The 16,690-nt window shown below is 24.8% G+C and overlaps 1 protein-coding gene across 3 annotated transcripts; it reads right to left on the bottom strand.

Annotated features, from left to right (window-relative positions):
- Positions 1 to 623: 623 nt before the first annotated feature.
- Positions 624 to 16,315, bottom strand: LOC112594024 (delta-1-pyrroline-5-carboxylate synthase). 3 transcript variants are annotated; one of them, XM_025338613.1, is made up of 14 exons: positions 16,225 to 16,315; positions 13,532 to 13,666; positions 13,272 to 13,460; positions 12,034 to 12,450; positions 11,633 to 11,848; positions 11,186 to 11,351; positions 10,025 to 10,234; positions 9,803 to 9,954; positions 8,136 to 8,273; positions 6,877 to 7,072; positions 6,685 to 6,806; positions 5,470 to 5,656; positions 5,304 to 5,399; positions 757 to 926 (listed from the first exon to the last, which is right to left on the bottom strand). In XM_025338613.1, the coding sequence occupies exons 2-14, from the start codon at positions 13,658 to 13,660 to the stop codon at positions 757 to 759; spliced, it is 2,388 nt and encodes a 795-aa protein (XP_025194398.1). In that variant the 5' UTR covers positions 13,661 to 13,666; positions 16,225 to 16,315. The 3 variants fall into 3 exon arrangements, with proteins under 3 accessions (XP_025194399.1, XP_025194398.1, XP_025194397.1); XM_025338612.1 differs by lacking the exon at positions 16,225 to 16,315 and adding an exon at positions 16,083 to 16,191; XM_025338614.1 differs by lacking the exon at positions 16,225 to 16,315 and having other exon boundaries at positions 624 to 926; positions 13,532 to 13,660.
- Between the last annotated feature and the right edge of the window lie 375 nt (positions 16,316 to 16,690).

Raw genomic sequence — 16,690 nt, 5'->3', positions numbered from 1 at the left:
AAGTTTTAAAATATATATTTATAAACGCTCACCATTGGAGTAAAAAAAAAAATAACCGATCTACAAAAAATTAAAATTTCTATGAATAAACTAATAATATACCACGTATAAAAACCAACTTTTTTCTCAAAAACTTCATAGAATTTTAAATCTAAGGTATGATATTATAATACTAAATTAGCAATCGTCTTAAAAGTTAATAATTCTATTACGTATTTATGATTCCGTAAAATACAAAAGTAGATAAAAATCTCAGATTACTAAAAACAATTAAAGAAACTTGAATAAAAACGCTCAAGGTTAAATAAAAAACACCACTGCTGTATGAAATAAATTCATAAGATAACGATTTGGAGAAAAAACGATATTTAACTTTACTTTTTACCTAAAAATTATAATAATTTAATGATAAAATTAATATAGAAATTGCATTATGAAAAAAAATCGTAACAATACAATTAAAAAAGTTGATGCTACATTATTATATACATATTATGCAAACATTTAAAAATCTAGTTTCTAACAAAAATAATAGTAATTTAAACTACCATACACAACAATATCATATCATATGATGTTTAAAATAGTAAAACAAAATAATAATTTATCGGAAAACCATTCCATTTGCAGTGAAATAATTATAATTGATTAATCATCTGGTTTTCAAAGTTTTCGGACAAAAAACATTTTATCCACCTTTGTGACAATAGCGTTGAAAAGCTCACAACATTTGCGCATCGTGCTTACATGTGATAGCTAGTTATCGACGGGCAAGTGTTCGTGCACATATGTCCGGCTGCCACCTTCTGCAAATTGGGCTGCTGCGTGACCGTCGCCGTTCAGTATCCATTTGGTTGTCAGTAGTCCTTCGACTCCCACAGGACCACGTGCGTGTATTCTTGCCGTGCTAATGCCCACCTCGGCGCCTAAAATTAAAAAGAAAAATCACATACATCAATATTGTTTTAATATATTAAAATTATCGCGAAAAATCCACCTACTATGACGTAAAATCGAATTCACCTAACTATAATTTACTTAATAAGAAAATCCATTCCCGGCTGTGATTTCTACCAAAATAGACCTATAACATGCTAATTATATGAACTATCCTGACAATTTTATTTATCGGAATAATTCTAAAAACAATATTTGAATTCGTCATGCAGTTTACTTGAAAAATTACTTTTATTTTAATTTTTTTTTTTTTTTGCAAATTTAACTCAGAATCCCTTCATAATTATATTTTTAAATTTTATACAACTACTATGAATTTTAAAATGTTAATAATATTTATCTAATTGTAAGATAATCGATTTGAAATAAATTTCATGAATTATGCGAGTTATGGCGAATTAAAATATTTTTTTTAACACATTTAACTCGATAACTAGATTACTTTACAGAAAAAACAAAAGATTAATACTTTAAATGAAAAAATAAAAAAATAAAGTGAAACGCGTTTGATAACACGTGAAACGAGTAGAAGTGGTCAATATAATTACGATACGTCCGTTATTTAATTCCCTTAGCTCTTAGGTTACAGAAATTAAATTTTAGTGACGTTTAACGTCTGGTCATAAGAAAAACATGTTAGGAAGTGGACAAATCGATTTTTTTGATAGTTTCACAAACTTTTAGAAAAATAAATGTTGACGTTAATATTTTAATTTAAAATGATTAAATACTAATGGTAAAACACGTTTTCTTTTAGAAAATATGAAATATAAATAAAAATAATAAGTATGTATTAGGTATACCTACAAATAATTTAAAAAAAAATCAATTTTTTTTATTCACAAAATATGCTAATCTAACCTATAGAATAGATTCTCAACTTAATCTGCTATAAATCTAGTGCGTATTTATAGTATTTAACTGTTACAACTTTTGAGCACTAATCATAACATTGTTTATTTCTAAGAAAATTTATTGTTTAAACAACAGTAACTACGCTTACATACAAGATACAACTACTATTTGAGGGATTAGATAATTTACTATGTTTTACTTTCTTGAACGAAATAATGAAAAAAAGTCTTCCAGTTTTATAAAATGGCAATGTAATAAATTAAAAAGTCATTCCATATCAGTATCATTCTTGGTTATTGCACGTGATTACAAAATTATTTAGAAAAGTGACATCGGTAAAAGATTTCGAACACCGGAGGTGAGGTGGTTGAAACAGTGAAATACCAAATGTTAACACGAATTGATGGAAACCTTGTTTGAATGTCAGAGATATATTTTTTTTTTTCAATATTTTAACACAAAATACTTGTGTTATAATATTTTATTTAATGAAATTCCAATAAAAGCATTTTTCTTAATAATATTAAATGTATAATATTTGAAATGTTATTTTAAAAATTCTGATGCTTCGCAAATAAAGTATTCATCTATCTATTGAACTGTAATTCTTTTAAATGTGTTGCATTATAAGTACATTTGTAACTTCTGGATTTTTTTCCCATGCGAAAAGATTTTTTCTCAAAGAAAATAACTTTATAGACTGTCTTATAAATTGTTTTAGAATAATTATTTTTATGAACATATACCTTTTTTCTTGACTGATTTTAATATGAAATTAATGAATAACAATATTTTAAAATTAATAGATATTGTTTAAATTCATAGTATAAAAATTAAAAAATATAATATTTTAATTAAATAATGTTTGAGTCTGTATAATATTTATTTTTTTAAATTTTTATAGCTAAACAACATCGAAACACTTCACACAACCTGTAACCTATCGCCAATGAACTTAAAGCATGTGATAGATTTACGTAACACGTTATTTATTGTTTATATGTTTACAAAATATCTCTAAACTACAAGCATCGTATACAAATATACAACTCTACGATACATATGCGATGCATAAATTAACGTGCTTAATACATTTACATTTGAAAACTTTAGCTTTTTATACATTTTGTGGAATTGTTAATAATTCTTAACCCCGTAGTCCGTGGGGGGTTCAAAAATCTAAAAATGAAATACAAAATAAATATTGAAAACGGACAATGAGATAAAAAATAAAATAAAAACTTAATAACTTCACGAAAAGTAAAATATTCCAATTTTATACATGCAATATTAAATTCAATTTTCTCGAGGGACTTTTATCGGTCCCAGGGTATATCCTCCATACAGTGTATTTTATTTTTTTAAATCTTCCAAAATACTATAAATACGAAATCCTGATTTTCAAGATGACTGCAATTCACAAACATTTATTTTATCAAACGAATACTTAATTTTATTTGTTTTTTTTTTTTTTAAATTTCCGATAACTTTTGAATAGAGTTGCGTAGTATCAAAAATAACCTAATTAATTTACATTATTATACTTGAGATTATTATATTGAATACATTTAAGAATAGTTTTTTTTTTTTTTTTTTAACTTTTTATTCCATATTCAACGTAATTTAAGACGTATATTAATTATTTGTGACTAATATTTAAAATCCTAAGCGGAGTGATAAATGTAACATTTCTTAACTACATTTTATATCAAGTAGATTAATTATAAATAACTTAAATTTATAATATATGTATAAGTTTTAGAAACGTTTAAAAACTAAAATTAGGATATTTTAACGCAAAAGAAGTTTTTGAAAAATGTTCTAATTTTCATATTTTTATCAAGGAATAAACGTATATATTTGAAATTTTCATTAAATGTTTATAATAGTACTGTTTATACATAATATGATTAAAAAAATATTTTAAATTTATTGTTACACTTTCTAGCTATTTATAGGCATTTAAAAATTTGTGAAATTCACGAACATTTTCGATTTTTATGGTTTGAAAAAGTTATTTTTTATAGGTCCCTCATAAAATGTTTTAGTTATTTTATAATTACCTATTCAAAACTACTTGCCGTTTTTACACATGTTATTTTATTATACGCAATTTTATTTTCAAAGAATTTAGATAAATAAAATTTTAAAATATTGTCTATTTTTAGTTAATAGGTATAGTTTTAATAATAGTTAGTTAAATTACTTTAATAGTAATTTAAACGTATAATAAAATAAACTTAGTAACATAAGTTGCTAAACTCAGTTCAGAATTATTTTTTTATCAGCAATTATTTATGAATGAATTAAAATTTAGCATACGTTAAAGTAACCTATTCAATAAAAAGGGATACACTAAGAATCTACTACATAGCAGAGCGGTTACCTACTTGCCCACATTTTCATTTTGTCTGTTATCTTGACTTATAATTTCTACTCGTGGTATTTATTATTAACATACCTATTTTTTTTCATTCCTGACTCGTGGGTTTCAAAATAGTTTAAGTCACCAGTTAGGTTAAAATGTCAACAACTTAGGAACTTTCTATAGTTGTTATTAATGATTTAACCATTAACAGAAGAAATACTTCGGTAAATCATTTTTATTAGATGTTTTAAAGTATGCTGATTAAAAATACCATACTTAATATAAATAATAAGACAGACAAATAAAATATTTAAATATTCAAAATATGGAATTATTAAGATTTTACTAAAAAATCGATTTAAAAGTTCTAATAAGTTAAACATACGGTAAAATCTAAATCACGAGTTTTGAAATTTTTGAATTTAATTTACCCCGACGTTATACTTATTGAAACCATGCGCTTAATTGTTTCTGATAATATTCCTTTGGCACTAGTAAACTGAATAAACTGTTTTAAGATATGTCATCGTACCAACGGTATATTTAAAGGATTAACTCTACTTCAGAATTCTTAACACGTCCTAGACTTTTATCTTTTGTACCTACTTAAAATGTTTTTCAAACGTGAGTTTTTTCTTACTAGATCTTTTTACACGCTCGTTTTTAAAAATATAAAGAAATCCTTTTTTAACAAAGTTACTGTTTGAAAAATTTTCATTAACGGAATATTATTTGAAATACCAAAACCCTTTTTAATTTATTATGCTATAGCTATACCATCACTTCAATGCTCATCAATGTTGTTTTCATTAAATTAAACAAACGCCATATAAATTAATGATACAATTTGTTAGTCACCACATCATTGTTAAATAAATGGCTTCGAGCTTTAAGTTAATTGAGTTATTATTAAATTTTATTTATATAAAATAAAACAAATTTTACTATATTTATATTACCTCAACAGTAGATACACAATACTATACTTAAATTTCAATTAAACTAGTATAATAAAAATGTATACTTTAAAATTTAAATTTAAAAATAGTTTTTTCTGGGTTCTTAATATTATATTTATTTTAATAAATCTTCAAAAAATAATGAAATTAACAACAACACTTACCCAGACCAAATCTAAATCCATCTGCAAACCTTGAGCTAGCATTATGGAATACACAGGCGCTATCAACATCTCTTTGGAATTTTGTAGCGGCATCACCTAATTATAAAATAATAATTTGTTGTCATTACTATTTACAGTTAATAAATATCAATATTCTAAATCATACTGTTTTCAGTAATGATAACTTCTGTATGACCACTTCCATATGTATGTATGTGATTGATAGCAGAGTCCAGTCCAGAGACCAATTCAATAGCACAAGCTAATTCACCGTATTCGTGTTTAAGAGATTTAGCTTGAGGAGGCCCAAAAGTTAAACGAGATGATAATTTTGGACCAGAAAATAATTGAACCTATAAAATAAAAAAATATGTACGATATAATAAAACTCTAAAATAAATTTTATAAATATTTATCATTTTTTAATTTACCTAAAAAAAATATTTAGTGCAATGATAATTTATAAAATGTGAATAGGTATCTGGTATATACAATTCAATGCAAAAATATATTTTTGATCACATTGAATTGCATTTTCTGTACTAATTAGTTGTTAATAGTTCATACAAAAATAAATAATTATTTTAATGAATATTTAACTTATTAAATTATTAAATATATGCTGAATATTACTTCATAAATTATATTAGTTTTAAGTTCATGGAATACGATGTTAAAAAAAAAAAAATCATTAATTTGCTTAATATATAAAATAATCTAAAAACTATAAATAATAACAAGTAGATAATACTAAAGGAAATAAATAACACTAAATAGACAAAAAATTTGAAAAATTAATAAATAGGTAATTATACAAATTAACTATAGTAAATAAATTAGTTTATTTTTGTTTAAATAATGAATATACAATTATCACTTGAAATTAAAAAAAAAAAACGATTTACTAAAATATGTTTAAATAATAAAAAAATTAATAATTAAAAATTACGACTAGTTCTTGTTAGAGAAATTAGTCAAAGTAAATATATGTGCAAAAATGCAATTATCTGTTCATGTTATAAACACAAATTATACAACACTGCGTATAATTTACTATTTTAATATCAAAAAAAAAAAATCGAATTTGAAAAGTGTAAGAAATTTTCCAACACTTAATACAAATTATATAAATTAGAACATTAATATTTTAATTGTTGTAAAATATATTAATTTTTTTTCAATTATCATATTATAATATTAATACTTTTTAAGATATTTTTCAAACATATTATTTTTTATAATGTTATCATTATATTTTATAATCGTGTTAAGTTTAATATAATAAAAACAATTTATAAAAAATGTATACAATTTTAATATACGTCTATTATATACCATAATAATTTAAACTATATGGATTTAATTATTATTTTACACTCACGTTTTCTCTCTTCAACATATCACAGACTTCATTAAAGAACGACGATTCAAACAAATCTTCATGAATTAGGAGAGTTTCCATGGCGTTACATGCGGCTGGGTAATCACACTTGGAATCACGAACTATGTATAAATTTAATTTTACATATTTATGTTAATTTAAAAAAAAAAAACATTAAAAAAAATTACTTACTAATAGTCAAAGCTTTATCCAGGTTGGCATCCTTGTCCACGTATACGTGACATATTCCTTCAGCATGCCCTAAAACGGGTATGTGTGCACTTTGATCTTGAATACTACGGACCAAGTCACTAGATCCACGAGGAATAATAAGATCAATGTGGTTCTCCATAGACAATAAATCGCTGATTTCTTCTCGAGTCGATACCTATTTAATATAAATAATTAGCTAAATGATATGAGTAAAGTTAGTTATATACTATTGTGACAGTTCATTTGCGACGCAAAAGTTATAAAAAAATATGTTGAAAAATATAACGAAACGTGTTGACTTATAATTGTTGAAAAATAATAAATAATTAATGTACGTATAAAATAATCTTAATTATTCTAAGGAATAATACATTAGTAATTACTTGTATTCAACTTTATTCATTATTAGTATGCACAACTTTTTTATTCACACTTGTCGATTTAAAATCTTATTAAAAGTTTTTATTTAGCTGACCCACTAAATATAATATTTTTACAAGTTGCGACTTTTTCACTATCTACATTTTATTATAAAAATATACTACAAAATATTATTTGCCATGTTTAGAATATTGAAAAATGTCAATGTCAAAATATTGCTTGAGTAATTGGAATTTCAATTCCATAAATCCCAAATAAGCTTTCGTAAACTTTCATGTTTGACTAATTTGTTTAAGGTTATTAATTATTAATACCTAAGTGTTTACCAAATACTTCAAATGAATTTTGTGATTATTGTGACTCGTTAAAAAACTATAGATTATTTTATATTCTAAGTACAGTGTGTTTATTAGTTTAATATGATGTACCTACTATTAAAAAATAATAAGTGTATTTAGTATCAAACAAATAAAATTAATTACAAATTATATACGTAACGTATATTTTTATTATTTGTTTATAAATATCAATACATTATCATTCATTTTTTAATGTCATATTTTGTGTATTTATACGAACTCAATAATTTTATTCGTAAAATAAACGTGGTAAAAATATTAATATGTATATTATGATAATTATAAAATAATAATAAATTCCAAGTGCATTGGAAAAAATTATCTCAACCATAAACAACCCATTAAAACGATCGAATAATTGCCCCACACTATCATTTGCCAATAATTCCCTTGATGCTATTAGGTTTTACTAGTGAATCCGCATAAGTCCATTTCGATACACTATTAGTCATATTTTCCATAGTGGCATGTCAAGAAACACAACTGTGAATAATTTACCAACGATATAGCGTCCTGGGCACCGACTGTGGCCAATGCCTCTTTGACTACATCCATGAGTGCTTTGTTACTATGCGACGCCTCTTTGCCTCCTTTCAATAAAAGTCCATTTGCCGAGCTCAACGCCAAAGCAGCTACCTGTGGGCCCACAAAAGTCATTCATAATAACATTTTACATTATTCGAGTGTGTAACACAGGAATGATGTAGCAACATTATATAATATATTATTATTATTGTTCAGTGCTCTAAAATTTACACATTAGCCATTAAACGCAAGACACTCATACACCGTTCTACTCAGTGTGTATAAGAGAAGAAGATTATTAATGTATTTTCAATAACACGTTTTATTCAGCCATTCATAATGTACCTACGGTAAAATGTTTAATGAGATCATATTTTAAGAGAATTCATTATTTTAACTTAACCTTGTAACTAATTTCGTAAAATCCAATATTAAACATTTAAAAAAAAAACTTATGTATAATGTAACATGTACGTGGTTTGTAAATTTAAATTATATATTGTATGAAAAAAAGATGTCATTGATTTCAATAAAGATTCAAAAACAAAAGAATGTCTAATACATAAATACATTATGAATAAATTCATTCTATGTGAAATATGAACAATTTTTAATTCAAAATTCAAAATACAAACTAATGTAAATAATACATATATATTATGCATCGATGTATGACCTTTTTCATTGGGACTTTTTATTAATTAATCTTCCTCTGTTGTTTAAATCTGTCATATTTTATTTTATTTTATGAGAAAAATATTTTTTACAAAATATAATACTCGAATAATCTTATTGTTGTGTTGGTAATATACAGTGATGTCAAACTCGCCTTTGAGTAATAACTAAATCATTTTTTTTTTTTTTTTTTAATGTTTAAATTGATTTTGTATCACTAACAGAAATTTTAAAAGCTTTCTAAAAAAAAAAATACATGGAGACGAATTGTATAATATAACTTTTTCTCTTCAATCCTAGTGTTACATCTATTGACCTAAATATTGCTTGTATTAAATAACCATGTTAAAACGTATAGTTAACATAAATATCGTAAAGCAAATAATTTGTCTAATAAATCAATTCATACTGTATGACGTATATATAAGACATAAATAACAAATATTAATAAATATGTTTCTCAAAAGCTGATTTGAATATAATATGGCAACTTATAAAAAGTAAAAATCAAATAAGATTTCTTTACTTAGCTGAACTTATGTTCAATCTAATTTACATGGATTTTTATGAGACTTTTTTTTTTTTTTTATCATCAACATTTGTTATAAATAATGTATCATAGCAACTCGCATTTATTCTTTAACTTATTCAATAAGTTTATAAAGCTGTATTTGATAACGCTAAAAGCAACTTACAAGTAATTAATCTTTTTCTTTACTCTACGTTTGTACTTTGTATACTTTCTCTATAAAATGTCCTTATTATATCCTTTTATGCCGATTATATCTACTTTATTTATCGTGCATACTTAAGCATATCACAATATTTTTATATAGTTTCTATTTTTCTTAAATAAAAATAAACAAAAATGACATATATAATATTTCTTTCTCTCTCCCTCTCTCTCTCTCTTTCTTTCTCTCGCATTGGAAAATTTGTTATTCTTAAACTTAAAATATATTTACCTGAGGCAAACAATCAGGTCGAGATTCAAAAATGACAAGAAGAACACCAATGGGAACTGTGACTTGAGTTAAATTTAAATTTTCAGAAATCTTAGTCCTCTTTAAGACCTTACCAACATTTGTATGACTAGTTTCGGCAATTTGTTTAAGACCTGCAATAAGATTTATTAATTTAAATAATTTATATTATATTATTATATTTTACTATAAAATAAATCTTACCTATGGCCAAGCTTTTGAGTTTAGCCGGTGTCAAGGATAATCGGCTGATCAAAGGAGCAGCGGTTCCTTCCTTGGTAGCTATTGCTATATCTTTTTCATTTGCGTCTAAAATAGCTGCTTGTTTGGTTATTAACAATTCAGCTAATGCATATATGGCACTTGCACGATCTACAGCTGGTAATTTTTGCAAGATACGACTTCCATAACGTGCTATATAATCAATAAATAGTGTAAATTTTTTTTTTATTGTGATATAATTTAATTGTGTAATATTTAAAAACAAAATAAATATTTATGTTTTACAATTTCATTCCAACATTTAAATATATATTTAATACCCCAAACATCACTTATTTTGATTACTCGATCACTTTTATAGAAATCCGCAGTCAAGGATATTAAATATTTAGTGTATAATACTATTCAAATAAGATAACATTGTTTTTATACCACATTATACAAAATAATAATATACAATATTCCAAACTAAAATTTAAGCATTTTAATTAAATAATTAGATTTTTTTTGCGACCGTTGATATATAACAGCTCGAATAGCGCCTAATTAATTAAATTAATATTTTTGAATACAAAACTATTACGTATTAACTTATTATCTACTACTGAAAAATAACGAAGATTTAAATTAATCTATCATATACTTTTTATGTCTATCGAAGCAAATTCAAAATTGATAGGTGATAAGTGATTCTCCTAAATATAAGTATAGTCAATATATTTACTATTTATTTAATAAAATGCATAGATACAAAAATATTCACTCAATGATTGGTAGATAATTAGTGAGGCCAATACTTGTATGCATTTGCATATTTTTATTGATTGGTCAAAAACTAATAATAATAATTAGATAAAACTTAATATTAGAACAGAGAGTAATTAAATTTAGACCATTTTATTGATCTGATAACTATATATTATAAAAAAATAATGAAGGTAAGTTAACTTAATAAATAATATAACGTGTAGTTAATTCTGCAACTTTATTCAACAAAATTACTGCAACTTAACGATCAGCTATTATTCGTCTGAACACCTTATGTAGTTTGTTTATATTCGAATATATAGTTTAATATCGTATAAATTCAACTAATAATATTGTTTTTGATCTTTATGCTATTCGAAAAAAAAATCAATATACCATTTTCAGCTAGTGTTTCAACTGGAGTGGTATTAGCAGTTGGAGCATTGGTGAAAAATGTTCCAAGTTTTCTACCAGCCATGATAGACTTAATGGCTTTTTCTTGCATACCATTACAGATAACAACAGAAACTCCTCTATTTAACGCCCACGTGGCCGCTTGTACCTAAAATTATAATTCATGTGACTCATTATGTACAAATATCTAGACTATTTAAATTTAATAGGCAGATAAATGGTTTCCCCCTGAAATAGTGTAAATTGCAAATACATCATAAATTCCGTGTACAATTAATATTATAATAAATATGGTAACCCCTCGACTATAAACAAATGGAACCAATTAAACTAATAATAATTAGCGTTACCTATACAATCAAATATTGTAATAATTGGTCTATATCATTATTAAATATTTTTAATGTGATTTAAATGAAATCAATTCACCTTGGAATCCATGCCCCCTGTACCAACAGTTGACTTTTTACCAAACTGTATTATGTCTGCCATATCACTATTGTATGTCCAAATCATTTTTGCCCCTTCCTGTTTTGGTGGCCGTGTAAAGATACCGTCCACGTCCGACATTAAAATTAGTAAGTCTGCTTTAACTTCGGCAGCTAACATAGCCGCCAAACTGTCATTATCCTTGATGCTGATAACCTGTAAAAAAAATAAAGAAAAATTGCTAAACATAAATAGCTTTTATTTTATCAAGTCTAATAATAGCTTGGATAATGCAAATTAAAACAGCGATGATAACTGTTTGATTTTCTGAACACGAGAATTATAATTAATATATCTACTGTATTAAAATATAGTCATTTAAACATTTAAAATTCACTGACCTTCTTTCCATTAGAATTAATGAGGTCGTCGTCCTGTGGCGGCGGTGTCACTGCGTCATTTGTGTTGATAATAGGCACAATATTCATACTGATTAGTTCTGACAACGTGCTAAATAAATTTTTCCTTGTCTCGTCGTTATAGAAATCAGGCTTAGTAACTAAAACCTGAGCGATCTTAACGCCGTATTGTGAAAACATGGCATCATACAAAGACATAAGACCAGATTGACCCACAGCCGCAGCTGCTCTAGCCTTAAGTAATGTTCTGACATCTTTTCTAGCATGGTCGTTAGCCGACAGTGTCTCTCGCATACTCAAAGACATTAATAATTCGTGAGTTAACTTTTGTTTCCCAAATGCCACTGCTCCACTGGTAACCATAATGCATTCGCGACCCTCGTGGTGACATTCGGCTACCTATAAATGTATTTTATAATTTTGTACTTATTATACAAAAATTATTTTATAAAAAACAATAATTTTACTGAAAATACGAATAGCTATTCCAATTTTTTGATGAAATCGAAAGTATTTAAGTTCTTTTTTGGACTTTCTTATAATAATATTGTTTATGTTTTAATAGGTCTATTCAAAAAACTTAATAAATAAATGAAAATTCCCCACATTATTATTTTTGATTTATTAAAATTTTAAAATTTTAATAACATATATTTTAAAGAATATTTAAAAAAATTGTTGAATAAATTTAAAACTAAATCATAAACATCTTGAATTTTAAAACATTTTTAAGGAAACAAAATTCTATAAAATATAAAATGTCATAAAATAAACCAAAAGACTAGAAATTTAACGTACTGTAGTTGTAGTTGTCAAAATAGTTAGTTATCAAAATTAATAACTAAATTAGCTTTTCTTGATAGAATACAATCACAATTAACAATAATAATTGTGTATATTATAATACACAATACAAAACGTCTTGTAAATCGTTTTAATTAATACCGCGATGCTATTTGTATTTTAAGTACCTACCTCATAACTACTTGCATTAAATTTAACCCAACCATAACTAATATTTTATGTTAATTTCCAAAATTTTTCGTTATTAAAAATCACTTTTTTTTTTAATTATATACTTGCTAATTTTTAAAATCGATATAGCATAAATTAAAAAAATGCATCACTAAGTATTGTTTATAAAACGATATATCAACTAATAAAATAAGCTCAACTAAATTATCATTGACTACATTAGACGATCATTCTGCAGTACGTACTTGTTCAACAATTGATGCTAATCGGCCAAGGGCAATTCCGTGTTCGTCTTCTCTCGTGATTACGGCACTACCCAATTTTACTACCAGTCGTCGTGCATACTTCAGTTGTGATCTGTCCACAAACGAGGAACCATTTACTAATTGCGAATCAGCTGATTGCAGTGCTCGTTTTAGGTCCAATTGCATACTCTGAAATCACCAAATATCAATAAATGAAATATAACAGTACTTTTCGGCACATTTGTCATCAAACTATTTACAGATAGCTGGCTATAAGACCTTCTAGCACCACATTGTCGAATGGTGGATGGGTATGCTTTCAAGCATCTACAAATCCGAATACTATTATACATGACTGCCAGCCTACGATGTTGACGTCCCAAAATCATGTTGATCTATACAAAAAAAATTTAAAAAAATATTTTACGTCTTATCAATTACGCGCTAAAATACATTGTAAATAACTATCAAGTACATCTTATTGTTAAGGTAAATTTACATAAAATGTATAGATATTATTTTTTTTTTTTTACTTTTGTTGAAATTAAATTTCTCAATTATTTTAACTTAATATATTTTAAAAACTTAAATGTTTATATTGCATATTTTTCACATTGTTTGTATTATTTATACAGTAATATTGAATAACTGAAGATTAAATTTATCAATTACAACATGATAACATTTAATAGTAACAATTACCCATATTTTATTTATTTAAAGTGTTATATAATGAAATAAATGTATTATAATATAATCTTTAAAAATTATCAAATCAAACAACGCATCTAAGTTTAAGATCAATTATGAAACAAAATTGATTTATTTGCCATAAAAATTTAGGTTTACAATAAATAAAAACCATATTAAATATAATAAAAAACAAGTATATCGTAGTCGTTTATATTCAAGCATAACAGTTAAATCTCTACCTATGCAGAATTATTTTAAAAAAATTTTGAAGGGCAATAAAATATAGTTAAGTTTTCAAGAAGACATCATATTCGTCAACTCATTGGATAAATAAACAACATAATGCTATTTCTGGTTTTCAAAATCTGTCTTTATAGATTATAACATAATATTATGTCCTCTATAGATTTACTTGAAAGACTAACAAATTGTTCGCTTCAACATGTAATTAAATTTATGGGAGTAAGAATAAATTCAACTAAAGTAATTTCCTGAATAGTATTCCAACAATTTTCAGTTAATTGTAAACAAAAAGTTTTAATTTCTTTAAATTTTTTTTTTTTTTTAAATCGTACACAGTAATAAATAACAAACATAATCGGATCTAATTGATATTAAATAGAAACTTTAAGTATCAAGATTGTTGTCAAATACGACAATATAAGACACATTTACGTAAAATATATTTTTCTTGGATACAGATATAATATTTGTATATTATATAAAAGATATTTTCAAATAAAAATTAATTTCAGTACCTAAAAAAATGCGTACATAATATCATCAATTATCAATTATTTACATTTTTAAAATTATTTTATAGATACTTAATTAATTATTGTAATAACGTATGAATAATTAATATTTAAAATATTATTCACCGTAAACATTTTTTTTTAAATTAAATAATAATAAATAATTGCTTAGTTATAAAATAAACTCATATACAATTTATAAAAAAATAATCATTAAAACAATTAATTACAGCAATAATATCTTATGGGTAACGATTATATTATATTTTAAATTTAAAATCAACACTCATAAAATTTAATGAGACAATAAAATTATGTCTGCGTCAATTTATTATGTTTAAGCTTATTTATGATATAAATTATTAAATAATGAACATTGTACAATTGTAGACATATAATAGTAGCGTTTGAGTATTAAATTAATTTACCTACCTACTAGTTAATATATAAACTATTTGCAGTTAACTAGGAAATTAATTTATGAGCTATTGCAATAAACGTCAATTTTTATATGAAATATAATATGGTTGATTAACTTTAATTATAAATCATGGATTTGTAAACAATTTAAATTCAGTGTTATACTGTAACGAAATAATGTCTATCGTTGATTTATTCACGTATTGTTGAGTTTGTAATGTATAAATGTATATTGCATAAACTATTATATATTATTGATTCAAAATATAACTACAAAATAGAATTTACATAGTTAAGTGTTCACAGATCTGAACACTTTTAGTTTTAACTAAACAGAATATCTATTGTCATTATAAAAAGTATTACCTCATAAAATCGTGGTAATATTAATTAATAAGCAACAGTTTTTATTAATAATATGACATTAGGCAATTTGTAATAGTTTCTATTTTTTTAAATCATGTTTTTAGTCAATAGTATTTTAAACTGCATTTTTCCAAGAAAAATATAATTGTAAATCATATTATCAATTTAATGAAAAGTAAAATAGAAATTATGAAAGGCAATAAGTTACAACTCAAAGACATACGTTTCTATGTTAGTGATGGCCAACTCGATTAAGAGTCCGTTAATGCTGTACTATGGCTCAAGTAGGATATTAAATGTAACGATAGCAGTTGTAGCGAATGGAAATAAAAAATAAATATATATCATCTTTTAATAACATTGATGATATTACATGCTTTCTTTTAAGACTTAAAGTCATATGTACTCATACGATTTGTGTGTAATTTTTACTTAAAATTACCTATTATTACATCCATGACCAAAATAAAAACAGTTGAATATTATGATTTTCAAACTTTTTATATGCGTTATAAAATACTATAATTCATAAAATAGCAAAACGTATATTATAATAAGTATATTTATGCGAACTAACCTGAGCGAGACGTTTGAAGTAGCCGGAATGGTAGTAACGTAACTGATTTGCCTACTCTAATGTGAGTCTAACTAATGTTTATAATTGAACCCTGGACACTTTGTTATCAGAATTACAGATAATAACAACAATTCTTCCTCACCTTTGCCGTATTTCCTGCTCCTTATCGTTTCTTGTTTTGGTTGGACTTTATTTTCTCATTTGAGCGAATTTGGTAAGAAATCAATATAAATACATAATGTCGACTAACATATACTAATAGATACGATTAATAATATAATATACACGTACTTTTGTTTGAAACAGGCCACTTAATGCAAGGTCGGCGCTCCGATGTTGCAAAATTATATGGCTACTCCTTCTCTGGATTACACATTTCACAACACGATTCAGGTTCAAAACTTCGTTTCCTCTAAAGATAATAATTGCTTCTTATCAAACATCATGTATTATTGTACACGCGAATTTTACTCTTCAATATTTAATACTTTAAAAAAGTTATTATTAACTACTTGACTACACAAAATATAAATTATATGTTAAAAATTAATCTCCTGGGAAATATTTTAAATGAACTATATCACATTATTTCGATATTTTTTCCATTA

Source organism: Melanaphis sacchari, unplaced genomic scaffold, assembly GCF_002803265.2.
Source record: "Melanaphis sacchari strain LSU unplaced genomic scaffold, SCAv2.0 Contig21_pilon_pilon, whole genome shotgun sequence".
Lineage (NCBI taxonomy): Eukaryota > Metazoa > Arthropoda > Insecta > Hemiptera > Aphididae > Melanaphis > Melanaphis sacchari.
This window is presented reverse-complemented; position numbering and strand designations above follow the sequence as displayed.

Excerpts from the sequence above, each read along its gene's own strand:
- LOC112594024 (XM_025338613.1), bottom strand. The coding sequence starts at position 13,660 with ATGATTTTGGGACGTCAACATCGTAGGCTGGCAGTCATGTATAATAGT. Across the intron at positions 10,235-11,185 it reads TGAAACACTAGCTGAAAATG|CACGTTATGGAAGTCGTATC; the intron begins GTATATTGATTT and ends TTGATTATATAG. Across the intron at positions 9,955-10,024 it reads ACTCAAAAGCTTGGCCATAG|GTCTTAAACAAATTGCCGAA; the intron begins GTAAGATTTATT and ends ATCTTATTGCAG.